General features: G+C 33.3%; 1 protein-coding gene and 1 long non-coding RNA gene across 3 annotated transcripts in view; one reads left to right on the top strand and one right to left on the bottom strand.

Moving 5' to 3' along the window:
• Window positions 1-13,318, bottom strand: part of Ptpmeg2 (Protein tyrosine phosphatase Meg2) — a 28,606-nt gene extending 15,288 nt beyond the window's left edge. Inside the window, exons 1-4 of one of the 2 annotated variants that reach the window (XM_088188749.1) lie at window positions 13,161-13,318; window positions 11,911-12,153; window positions 11,744-11,833; window positions 11,531-11,671 (exon numbers count right to left, since the gene is read on the bottom strand). In XM_088188749.1, the coding sequence (XP_088044875.1) occupies window positions 11,531-11,671; window positions 11,744-11,833; window positions 11,911-12,153; window positions 13,161-13,202 (516 nt within the window). In that variant the 5' untranslated portion in view covers window positions 13,203-13,318. Of the gene's footprint in view, window positions 1-5,362; window positions 5,521-11,530; window positions 11,672-11,743; window positions 11,834-11,910; window positions 12,154-13,160 lie in introns of those variants that run through there. The other variant, XM_088188750.1, reaches the window with a different exon arrangement.
• LOC148233729 (uncharacterized) lies at window positions 9,298-9,775 on the top strand. The gene is made up of 2 exons (XR_015810240.1): window positions 9,298-9,436; window positions 9,614-9,775. It is a non-coding gene; the product is annotated as an uncharacterized LOC148233729 (long non-coding RNA).
• Window positions 13,319-13,825: the final 507 nt, after the last annotated feature.

Here is a 13,825-nt window from a genome sequence, read left to right as displayed (position 1 = left end):
AATGGTGTCAAAACGGTTTCCCTTCAACGGCAACTTAATTTTTGAGAACAGTAAAAGTATAATTTATCTAGCAGGTACTAGTAAAATGATATGATTTCAACTTTTCCATATAGAATGTGTATTTTTCAGTGAAGTTATATTTTCAGTTGTGATGTTCAAATACATTTTCACCAGTAAATATATATTTATTCTATCTAAAATAGTATTTAACTGATTGGCGCTAATATACTGCGCTAAAATGTCTATGAAGCTCAATTTGACAGTTGCGAAACGTCCATTTGCTGTTCAAACCCAAACCTAACCTAATGAAAGTTCTAAAACTAAGTATAGATTTCTGATATGAGAGTATTGGTCAAACTATATTTAAATCGAATTTTGGTCAATAGGAGGACGCAAAAACAATTATCACTTCTCAGAAGTCAAAAATTCACGTCAAAAGCAATAAAATCGAGTCAACGCTCGGTAACTAGCGTTCCCACTGCGACGGCGTTGACACGATTTTATTGCTTCTGACGTGAATTTTTGACTTCTGAGAACTGATAATTATTTTTGCGCTTGGTCAAAATTCGGTTTAGATGCGCTTCATTCGATTCTCACTTATTATTAGTCGTAATATTGTTTTAAAAAGTCTTAATACGAACGCTAGATAACCGAGCGTTTCCACTGCGGCGGCACGATTTTATTGCTTTTGACCCTCTTGAATTTGGCCAAAAAATACATGTCATTCTATCAAATACTATGAATCTTAATGAAATGGAAATATTAAAAAATGACCGCTGTCTTCACTTTTGCCCCCCCCCCTTCCTTGGTAAAATGATTTTATTTATATGCAAATACTGTTCCTTTTAAAATAAAAGAACACATAAGTACACGCAAAATGGTTTTGTTATATCAGTTTTTATTTTTTTATAATTAGTAGTATAAAATGTTTGGAGCCCCTGGATGTCAACAACAACTTGTTTATATAACCAGCCTCACTCTACATCTTGGACAATCACAACCTTGTGGTAGACATTTTTTTAACACTATTCTTTGATGAAATGTTTTATTTCGCACTTCGGTCTGTGTCTGCGTGCACGAACTCTTCGTCAACACCAGGACCGTGGGGAGTCTACTGAAAATCTATCGACAACTTCGAAATCCGATTTTAACAAATAAAAAAGTTGAAAAATTCGAAAAATAAGAAATACTACGATTAAAGAAAACAAATCCACTCATAATTCTTGTTCCTGAAGCAGAGACTACGGACAGCGAATAATTTAGTTGATACTGATTTTTCAGATTTTTTTTCTGATGCATATTTCCACCTCTTGGCGTATGGTAAGCAAAAGGTCCAGAGGCGGCCATTTAATTGATATTATTTTTCATAATTAATGAAATACATAAAAGTTCGATAACTGAAGTAGGATCACATTTGTTTAATTAAATTATTATAATTAAATTAATTTTTTCCTTTACATTTTTATTCTGCGGTCTTCTCGAGCAGACGCCATACGCTTATGACCACCCCCTTACACCCTCTCTAAAATTCCTGTTTCACAATATTTTTTTAATAAATTTAAGAATAACAGAACCACTAAACCCCACTCTTCGCTATATCTCTAGAATTGAAAATTTTCTTCGAGATATGCTATTATTTTAGATTTTACCGTGATCGACATTTGTTTAGAACTGTCCATGATTTTGGGTTTGTCTTTACATAATCGAAGCTAACGTGCAACTGTGGAGGCTTTAAAAGTTAAAATATCCACAGATGCACTTGATCATAAAAAATACAATAGAACAAGTTTTAATGAAAGAATACATTTTAATAATAGAATTCGTGAAACATTGCCTATGAAACTTTCAATTGGCTACAGCTGTGCATTGTGTCTTAGAACACTTTACATGCACAACAAAAAAAACTCATCTCGAAGTGCATGCATGCTATTAATAAACACTAGAAATCCGATCAATCACCTCGGCTAATTTGAGACGATCGATTGGAATCTAAGCGATGCTTAAATATGGTAGTGTGGATACGGTGATGTCATCTTAGTTACATGTAAAGATTGAATAGAAACGATATAAGCTCGGTTGATAACACGATATAGCATGGGATCGATTTTTTAATAAACGTGTAACCGAGCAGAGAGAAATTTATGGACCCGATTGACTGAAGGTGCTGTAGCCCCGATGACGCACGCGCGAAGGCGCTGCAGGAAAATTTGCCAGCTACGACGTAGCGCGACTGACCTATCTCGCATCGATCCGCTCGGTGCCGCTACGGCGACCCGGTTAGGTAAGGACCCGCTTTCGAAGAGGTCGGACGTGCGCGTTGCACTGGGTCACCCGAGATGCGGAATCTGGTTCATATTTTTGTGTCTATTATTTCGCACTAATTGTAGTACTAAGACGCTACGATGGGACACAATGATCGCGGCGGCGAGGTCGTACGAATCGCTGGCGCGGAAAAGGCCGCAGAACTGTCATCTTCGAAGGTCGCGCTCCGGCACGCTAAAGCTCAATATCTATAATAATGTATCTATTCAATTACCTATCGAATGATAAGATACATCAGAATATCGTCTATTAATTGACTTTGAGAATCACTATAGGGACGATAATGAAATTCTTTTAACACATACATATATACTAGGTATCAACTTTTTAAATTAAAATATTGCTCTCTATCAACCTCACTGCTTTACTTTGCAGCTATAAATAAATCAGTGGGTAGTTAGTTTGTGAGCAAACATGCAAATCTGGAGCGACACGACTCTTTTCTTGAAACGCATCTATTGGTAATCTGGATAGTAAATTATTATTGAATTTTTTATACTAGCACAGTAAAAATATCGTGTAGCTGCTTTTACCTTCACAGTACTTATCAACTAGCACGACAAAAATAAATAGAAGCGATGGCTTTATTTTTATAGAACATAACGATGCACTATTAAGCTCGGCCTACACGTGTTATACACATAATGCTATTCATATTTCGACTTATATCAAGTTCGTCAAATTTATATTATATTTGTCGCGCTCTGGTCTACCTAGTGTTTGACAAACACTGAATAACAATAAATTACGTACATAAGCATCAAATAAGATTTTTTATTTCACAATAAAATAATGGTTACATGGTTAAATAAGTCAATCGTCTTACTACAGAAAAAAATAAGATTTAAGTGCATTTTTTAATTTGATTTATTTGCATACTGTTCATGCGCGCGCCTAGAAAGCCTTGGGACAGAGACCGTTATGGGCCGAATGGCATTCGTTACAATTGTAACTAGTGTTCAATGGGCGATGTTTTTTTACCTATATTTTATGATTTAGAATTAGATTAAATGTTACCGACACTTGTGTGTTGGTGGGCCGCTTTTCACGAAAATGATCGGGCTCAAACCACCCGCGTTCGTTTTATATTTAGCTCTCAAGTCAACTGCATAAATACATAAATTATTAGTAAAAATCGACAATAGAACGACATGATTTTCAGCCATATGAAATATGTACCTATATTTGAGTTTAACCCTGATCTAACTAACTCTCCACCGAAATTTGACGCCTTCCAGATTTCGACGAATCTAAAAAAATATTGAAACTTTGTTTACGCAAACAAAATAATCTATAACAGTGATGGGCAACCTTTTCAGTCGTGGGCCACAATCAGTTTTTAGTTTTATTTACCGAGCCGCAAGTTTTTAAAAGGATATGGATTCATAACAATTTATTTCAGTTTATTACAAGATAAAATCATAAAATTTCATTGAGTGATTTTTACCTTATAAAGTGTGTACTTTTAGTCGCAAAGTAAAAAAAAGCTTGATAACTATTAATTTTGCACAATTTAAAAAAAACCGCCAATTTATCATAATAAAATTAGCTACGAAATAAAAAAATTTTTAAAACCACTCATTTACAATTTTTAGTTTACTTTTGATCCGGTAACCCCGTAGAAAACTATTTTTGAAAGACCCACCGTAACATAGGGAGTGTATATTATATATAAGGGTATATTTAAAAATACAAAAATTCTTAAGAACAAATAAAACATTAAAAATTATATATAAAAGAGTAAACTAAATGAGTATTGGGGGGGGGGAGGGGCAAAAGTAGGGGCATTTTCCCCCTCTTGAATTTGGTCAGAGAAATGCATTTAAATACTATGAATCTTAATGAAATCGAAATATTAAAAAAAGCTAGAAAAGGCTGAATTGTCGATTCTGAATTCAAAAATTCACGGGGTTGTCTCTCAAAAAAAATCTAAAAAAAAAGTATCGAATCTATCCCGAGAATATCTAAAAAAAATATCATTTCAGTGAAATCATATCGGAATACATTTTCCCCGATATATATACACTCGGGGAAAATATAATTTATCTGGCTGGTGCCAGTAAAATTATATGATTTTAACTTTTCCATATGTAGTAATATATATACATTTACATGCTTATTTACCTGCGATGTATAAATGTTACAGTGGATATGTATTTTTCAGTAAAATTATATATTTCATTAGTGAAGTCCAAATATATTTTAACCAGTAGATGTACATATATTTCTACTATCGAAAATATAATTTAACTATTAGGCGCTATTGAATTCATATGCTGCTCTAATATGTCAATAAAACTTAATTTGACAGTTGTGAAACGCATCCATTTGCTGTTCAAACCCAAACCTAACCTACATGAATTAACCAAACACAACTTGAGATAAATAATGAAAGTTCTAAAACTAATTATGATCTGAGAACTTTCATCATGTTAAGTCCAAATAACAAATTCTCATGGGAAAATAAGCTGAAGAAAAAGTATAGTCATACGTCGCGTTTTGCATATTGCTCCATAGTTTGTCTGCACTTGGATATTACAGTTTTAAAAATTTGATAGCTATCTTTACCGATATTACTACGGACTTTTGATATGAGAGTGTTGCTCAAAGTGAATTCAAACCGAATTTTGGTCAATAGAAGGGCGCAAAAACAATTATCACTTCTCAGAATTCAAAAATTCACGTCAAAAGCAATAAAATCGTGTCGGCGCTCGGCAACGACCGCGTTCCCACTGCTATTTTTTTTATTTCAATTTAGTTTTTAGGAAAATTCTTAAATATTATCGAAAATTCACATTGCAAATTTTCAATAGTTCCAATAACGCAGATACAACACGTAAAATGTTTTTTTCATCCATTCGGTTGTAGTGCCCTTTAAGCTACATAAAATAGCCATTTTTATAAGCATTAAAGTCACTGTCAACGCCTCGAATAAATGTTATTAATTGTGCAGTATCTGTTATGTTAGTATGTACTTTCATTCATTACCAATGCATATCTATTTATATTAAATGTATTATTTAAATAATTAGCAACTTACAATCGCTGTAGGCCGCAAAAAATGCATATCATAACTTTATTACGTGTCAAGTTTCGCGATCATATTATAATTCCTATCGATCATCAGATTCAGTTTTCTTAGATATGCCTAATCTCACTGACGAATATGTTTCATAATTAAAAAAATTTAATCACAATGTCTTCGCATTTTTACTATGACAATATATGTCAAACGTTAAACAGAAGATCAAGTTATTGTGAAAAAAGTAAATGTCACTTTTCAAACTAATGTATTCGGCAATTATTTTTATTCAATTATCAGCTTTTCACAAAAATATTAGAATTTCTCGCTAGGCGGCTAAATGAGCTGCGACTTTTTATTTTTAATGAAAACTTAAAATATCTCGCTACAAACACGTTTTATTAACACATCGTATGCGGGTCGATACAGTCGTGATTACGCACGGAGTTGACAGCTAATTTAAAATTCATAAAAATAACTTATACTCCAAATAATATATTGATCATCAAATCAATTTATTCTTTGACTATTGAATAGTCAGATTCCAAATCAGAGGGAATTCACATTCGAATAGATATAATTTGAAAAGTAACCGTTTCAGATGGCTTAGAAAGCAAATAATAGGGATTAATTCAAAACCACTTCATAATAAAAATAACATCGCAGTAAATAAAAGGTTCATCCTCGTCTCCCGATTTTAACCAATGAGAGACCCGAAACGAAGATTATCTTCTCCCGCATACAGTGCTATAATATTAAAATTATTATATGATCCAGTATTTAAGAATGAGAAGCATTTCTGCACAGCTGCACCGCCGAAACTGCGCGGAAAGCGAGCGACGGTGACGTCACGCTACCTGTCAACCTGACGTTTGCGCAACGTTCCAAATCGCAACACCGCGATAGCGATAACAGCAACCTGTATATTTATTTCCGTATCGATCGCTCGAAAAGTGCGAACATTATCCGGAATCGGCGGACGCGCTGCCAAAGGTTCGGCGAATCGGTCGAAAACACTTCGGCGAAATCTGCCAAAATTGTGACGCAAAAAGAAACGGCAACGACGACGACGACGACACGGCGGGCACGCGCCGTGCATAATAATAGAGAGCCACTTCCGAAACGGCCAAGATGCGTAATCGCGATCGATATATTTTTATTGGACCGATTCGGCCTTCGCGGAGCGAAATACGAAGGCGTCGAGTCGAGCGGTTCGTCGCCAAAGAGGCGATTCGGCGTCGCGGCGCGGTACATCAGAGCAAGTACCTCTCGCAGAGGAAAGCGCGGCCGACTGAGTACGGACGGGAAAACGGTCGTCTTCTGCGGCGCTCGGACGACTTTGCGCGTTGCCAAGGATCGGCGGGTGATTCACCGCGCGCGCTCACAAAGGCCAGGGGCTTCCAACACTTCCGCCGGCGGTGCGCGCGTAACAAACGTCGGTGGGCGCGCAGAGTCGCGAACAATGACGAGTGATGAATCGTTTGCGGTTTTGGGCAAGGAAGAGAGCCAAACCGACGTACAAACAACCGGTGGTAAATATATGTTACACACTAGAGCAGGGGTCGGCAACCTGCGGCCCATTTACAAATTACTTATATATTTTTTTATAAACATAAAAATTAAATGTATTTTATAAATCACATCTATATTTTATTAAAAATATATTGTACAACTTTACAAGAAATAGAATCGGAGCTAATTTTATTTATTAATCAGCTGTTAGATGGTTAAGTAGAGATGCACTTTTAACAAGATTTTTTAAATTTAGAAATCGATATTTTCATGACGGAGCATAAAAATTCTATCTCACAATTTTCGCACAAAGAATGGATTATCAAACTGGCAAACATAGCAGATATTACAACATATTTTAATTTGGCGCTGCAGTATGAAGATAATTACTGGTTGATATGTATTCTGAATTAAAGGCTTTTGAATCGTAAATACGTTTGTTGAAGAAGCATATAATGAAGAAAATGTATATCATTTTACGTGTTGTAAATATGTATCTGCAATTAGTTGGCAAACACAAAAGACAACCCTTTATTAGAATTATTAAAGACTTACAATATGAATTTTTGAGGATTTTCGTAAGAGTGAAAATTATGTCGCTGGATTAAAAAGTCAACTAAAAAAATATAAATTAGTGGTTAATTTTTCTTGTGCAAAATTAATGGTTATTGAGGGAAAAATTTTCAATTCGCGGCGTATTGTTTTGAGCAAAATTAGCAGATTTTGAAAAGAAGGGAAATGTTTGCTTCGCGACTAATTTTTTGAGCAAAATTAGTGGCTTTTAACGGGAAAATCCTGGATTTATTTAGTTAAAAATAGTAATAAAAAATCGCGATCGACTCTGGTTAAAACCCCATGCGGTCTGGTAAATAAAACTAAAACTGAATGTGGACCCCTGCACTAAATCAAGCGCTCAAAGAAAACAAAACATATTCTACTGCCTCCATGTTACACTTGTAGAGTACGCTCGGGATAAGGATTCCGGTTTGTTATTGTGTGCGTGAACTGTGTGGCTCAAAACAATTTCGCTCAGAATATTTAATTTTTTTATTTTAAAAGAAAATATATGTTTATTTAACATACGTACATCTGAGCTAAGTTGGAAATTTCAACGGACAATTAAAAATATATTATATAATCGAAGAAACCAGACATTGATGTCATTAATTAAATATTTGCAAAATTCAAAATCTTTCACTAGTCAAAAAAATAATGAAGTCTTTAGCTATTCTTCAAAAGCAAAAAGATATAAAATGGGGAAAGAAATTATTCGCAGATTGTTTAATGGCTCGGCAACTCTATTAAATTATTAGAATCCATTGAATAAATTAAAAAATTATCATTGGCGCAACGATAAGAATAATAACTTTTTTAAGCCTTACAGAGAATAGTGTGAAAAAACCAACAACATACGGATTAATGGAAAAATAATTAAAATATTTTAATCCACGGGTAAGAGAACGAATAACTTACAGTGTATATTTGAAGTCTTGATATCAATTAACCTAGATATGTCCAAGAAATTTTGTTCTCTTAAAATTTCATTTATAAATAAAAACCAGTGGCACGAGTTTAGTGACCTACCCATGGGACAGTGGGCATATCTGGGTTTTAAACCAATATCAACACAAAATTATTTAAAATAAATCACTAGAGAAGATCGAACTTCTGTGACACGCTGCACTTTAATGACGAATACCAGCGTTGACGAATCAGCGACTGTCATTAAAAGAGAAAGCGAGACAACGAAGTACACGCTACATCGCTTCTCCCTCTCATATACATGTCACGCACACAATAACAAACCGGCATTCTTATCCCGAGCGTACTCTATCGTCTAAAATTAACTTTATGGTAAGCCAATTACATATCAATAAAAAGTATAATATTTTACTAATAATCTGATAAAAGAAAGTGTGAATGTTTAAATAGCGGTGTAGTGCGCAAATTTGTATGTTTCGGCATATGTTGAACCAATAGAAGTTATTTTTTTTATTCAGTAAAAAGGCAATTGTATACACTACGCGGCCTATATCCTTTACACTTTATTTAATGAAAAAAAGCGTTAGTTAAACATTTGCGTCGGGACCACCCTTGAAAGTTGCGATGAAATTTGTCGAAAGGACTTGCTAAAATTCTATAAAACTGTGTTATTTATTTGTACAATGATATTTTCTCATCAGCATTATACAAACACGTCCTAAGCGAACATCTATTTAAAAGCACTAGTGGAAAGGATACAGTCGGTGTCAAATACAAAGTATACGGCTGTTGTGTATCACCGCTGATTGATATATACATCCGAGATTAGAGATTACATCATTGCCAATTCTACCATATTTTTTTTTATAATCGTACACATATAGTTTAACCAGATTTTTATCAAACAATAACAAATAATCTGTTTCTAAAAAAGACACATCTACCACTTCGCTTCCAACTTGGAATAAACGAGAATTAAGCCAAATTATCGACCGAGATGACCCTTAGAAATCCAGGAAAACAGCCATCTTTCTCTACCAACTATCAGACTATCTTTGAAGACGACACGGAGACTATGTGATGCAGTACGCAAAAATTGTACGTCGAATTTCAAAACTGTTGTGAATTTAATCTATAAAAATACACTCACTGCAAGAAATACACGTGAATGTCTCTTGTTATTTTTTGTGGAAAATGGCAGTTAAAAGTAAAATATCCAAAAATTACACACTGCAGTGGTTGAATGAACTTAATTTTATTTTATTACATTTGCAGTTTAGAACATATATGCACAAACCCAGCTGGATTTGAATTTTTCATCAATGAGATGATTGGTCAGAATTAAAATGATATAATAATCACTAGCACTGATCTCGTTGACATAATAGAAAAGTTGAAAAACACTAGTTCATTAAGAATTCTACAAAAAAAATCTGTAATAAATTTGAATAAATAGTTTTTTTGGAATGTGATATTTTTTTCAACAATCGTTCATACTATTTTTGGAATATTTGATCATAAAATAAGAATTCTTTCATTCATTTATAAAAATATAATATTACTACATTTTTTTCTAAAAACCCTTTGAATACAGAGATATATTGCATTTAATATTATATGCAAAAAAGAAAAATCACTGTGTCTAAATCTAATGATAAAAATCATTATTTTTTTCGACACACAAAATAGTTCTAAAACATATCTATACCAATGTAAACGGTGCCGTAACTAAAGAGTTAAAAAGAAACAGCAACGTCTTCTTGGAACACTGTGATTTATTGATAGCTTGTCGAATTCTTTCAATTAAGTATCAATCTCGGCTGTGTTTTTAAACAAGAGTTTGCGTAATTGCATTTTCTTCTGCTATAGACATATGCAATTTTACTTATATACATCACTGATTTAAATTAGGGCATGACAATAAAATTCAATGCATAAAAGATTGATCCAATTAAACGACATTGAGACCTCTATCCCCATTTGATTAACTTTCAAATAGGTCACGCTGTCTCCGGGTAACTCGCGTTTAATAAAGGCCTATCAGATTTTATCATACATATATTATATTTATAAATACAATATTAACTGATTCGAAATTATTATTACCGCTACGTGAATTACATAAAGCATATGAATTTTAAAATGAAATAAATTATTAAAGGTGGAATCAGCTGATATTGACATACACTTACGGTTAGCTGTCAACTGATTACGATTGCGGATAACCATATTGACGGTTTGTTATCTTTCAATGTTACTATTCCCATAGAAAAAACAGCATAACCATAACTTAATCTAATATTATAAATGTTAAACAAAACAATATTGATGTAAAAAGTAGTTTTAACATTTGCATTTAATGGATTTGGTCAAAATAATAAAAACAACAGGCGTGTTATGATTTCTAAGACTATTGAAATGTTGCCAAATTAGTGATTATTAAATTAAAATTAGCTCAAAACGTAAACTGAAAATCATAAACAAATTCTTTTTCTGGAACAATATCTGCTTTGAGATCAAATAAAGAAACTCATCGCTGGATAGTTTTTTGTTATAATCGCAATAATGATTTTTAAATAATGTAATGACTACAATATTCGGAATGTACCACAAACTCGCTGTTCCAAGGCAGAGCCAAGTAACTGACATTTTTATCAAAATTTTCCATCTTTGCATTTGTGTTTTTTCATCACCCGAGGAATACAAAAATGTAAAAGAAAAAATAATTTTTGGATTTTCTAGTAAACAAAAAAGCACTGACGAAAAGCCAAATAATTTGTTTTAGTTGGAGTAACACAAACAGGAAGCCAATTTATTGGTTTTTTGAAAAAAAATATTTAGGTGTATTGTATTTTTTAAATAAATGTTAAATATTTGAAGATGGATAAATACAAAATATCAGTAAATAAAATAGTTTTATGAATTCAAGCGAATTGCAAATTCAGTATGGGTTAATATTTATTTTGTTTTTGTTTACTAATGGAATAGTTTGTGACAAAGCAATTCATTTAGATAAAATTAAACCTTGAAGTATCTGACGTCTATTTGTCACTCAGGACAGTCATCTTAAATTCAGTTATCGTGACATGTTGATTTATTCACTGATAACAAGATATGACTGCACACGTGCAAATATTTTAAACTGTACCAAAGGAGTATATATAAAATAAAATATTAAAAGTAAAATCTTACCTTCAGCAGCATTAGAATTTTTTGCGACAAATCGAAATCGAAATTTGAATATTTAGAATCTGACATATCATATATAAAAACCAGTCCTGCTCTCTGTGTATCTAAAGATTGTAGAGCTACATCTAATTGGTATACAATACCCTAAAAAAAAAAATTGTTAAGATTTTTTTATAATTTTAAAGAAATATTATTTTAGGTGGTAGAAATAGCAACCTGAAGAGTAGTTTGATGGGTGGAAGATTGTGGAGAATGCAAATTTGCTGTGAAAACTGCAATAGCAGCTCCTGTAGCATCTCTGCTAGGCTGAAATAAAACAATATTTATATAATTATAATGGATTTCGTGGATATATTGTATGTTTGTTCAAGATTTTTATTAACCAAAATGGTGAATTTTCCCGTTGACAATTCTGAGCGCAGCGGATCGGACGTCGGATCAAAGTGTAAAAGGCCTTCCCGATATCTAGTGAGCTCATGCTGCTCAAAAAGAGCGGCAGCTCTGGCTATATCGAATTTACGGGCTAGTAAAAAACGAACGGCTGTCGCCCAGTCGATCGGATTCGCTTGACATCCTGATGCCGAACTGCGTCGGGAGTTTACTTTCTCCAAAAATACTTTCGTTGCCTGAAAAGATTAACGCTTATATTAATACATGTGTATTTAGTAATAGTCGATTTTATTACAAACGATATTTATCTTTATTTCATGAATGATAGATCGAATCGTGAAATGGATTGTAAATATGACCTTTGTCTGAGGTTTTAATCTATTTGAACAAGATATATTGCGGACTGATATTTCTGTATTGTAAACATAACCTTTGCCAATGAAACAAGTTTCAATATATGACATACAAAATGATTAAATTTCAACATTTTTAGGTAATTTAATTTAATTGAAAAGATTGTATTATAATTGAAAATTATTTAAAATTGGGTTTGTATATTAGAACTTAAAAATAAATATGAAAAAATATTGTCCAAAACAAGACATAATAACTACGTAAGTTTTTAAACTAAATAATGTTCCAGTGTAATAAGTCCAGTTAGGAATAAACGTTTTAGAGCTTTTATACAATAAGAAAATTTTTGGTTTAAAATTCGCTTCTAGTTATAAGTGAAATACATATTTTTCAGATTGTCAACTCTTGTAGGTTACGTGATATTATTGTTTTAATAGTTTGAATTAATAAAATCTACAATAAAACGGCAGAGTAAACTTTAAAAATGAATCGTATTTCTTCAGTGATATTCGACAACAAATTCCTTTTCAAAATGGACATTTCAAATAAAAGTGTTGCATACAAAAAAAGTTTATTTATTTATTTTTCCCACACGCAACCCCGTCCATCATATCTTATCCACCGTTCATCATTCGTCGTTCGTCGTTCATCGTCTATCGAATGACACATCACAAGTCGTCTGATGAAAGGAAAAGAGCAGAAACCCTATCTTGGGTTTGAATAAAGACAAAGGGAACCGAGTGCGCGACGGAAGTCTACGGAGCGGATCCGGCGCTTCCGCCGACGAATCGCGGCGGTCAGCCGTCGGCGGAAACACCGGAAGTTAGCGCGACCAATAACACCGTCGAACGCGAAATAAGTTTGGTCGCTACGGACGATGGCGACTAACCGTCTCCTGATCTGGCGCGAGGGCATACGCCGCGGCCGCCATTCTGCCGTCCACGCCCGCAGCCCGCACCCCGCGCCGGGGTTGCCACAACGGACTGACGACCTGACCGGCGACGGCGCTCGCCGTTAGCACAAAACAGATTGCCAGTGCGAAAAATACACCGAGCGACCGCATACGCAAAATATTATATAAAATATATTTAAAACAATAACAACTACAATATAAATTTATTACAAAGTCTGAGTTTAACTTATTGTTTTGAGCGCTCTCTCAGCGGTAGCGTTACTGTTGTAAGCCAGCTAATAAGTAATTTAGTTTAGAGAATAATAAATATATTAATTTAATTTTATCTATTAAAAACATATTCAGTTTTCCCCTTTTAACTAATTTTACCAGTTATCTAAAAACAAATTCATTCAAATAAACTCGCTTAGTAAAAATGTGTTAGTAATATAACATTCTTTTAGACCAAAGATTAGCAAAATTTTGCAACGACAAATGAGAGTACCTCAAAAATTTTAAAAGCCATTTAATTATATATTGGCACAATCAAAACATAAAATATTGAGTTAAAAAACAATGCTGACGAATTAAATATAAGCATAATTTTAGGATAGAAATATATTATTTTAGTAAATAAATTACTTTTTTAGGCTATATAAATT

The sequence above is a fragment of the Plectrocnemia conspersa genome, unplaced genomic scaffold (assembly GCF_051122295.1).
Source record: "Plectrocnemia conspersa isolate PC_06_02 unplaced genomic scaffold, ASM5112229v1 ptg000007l, whole genome shotgun sequence".
Classification (NCBI taxonomy): Eukaryota; Metazoa; Arthropoda; class Insecta; order Trichoptera; family Polycentropodidae; genus Plectrocnemia; species Plectrocnemia conspersa.
This window is presented reverse-complemented; position numbering and strand designations above follow the sequence as displayed.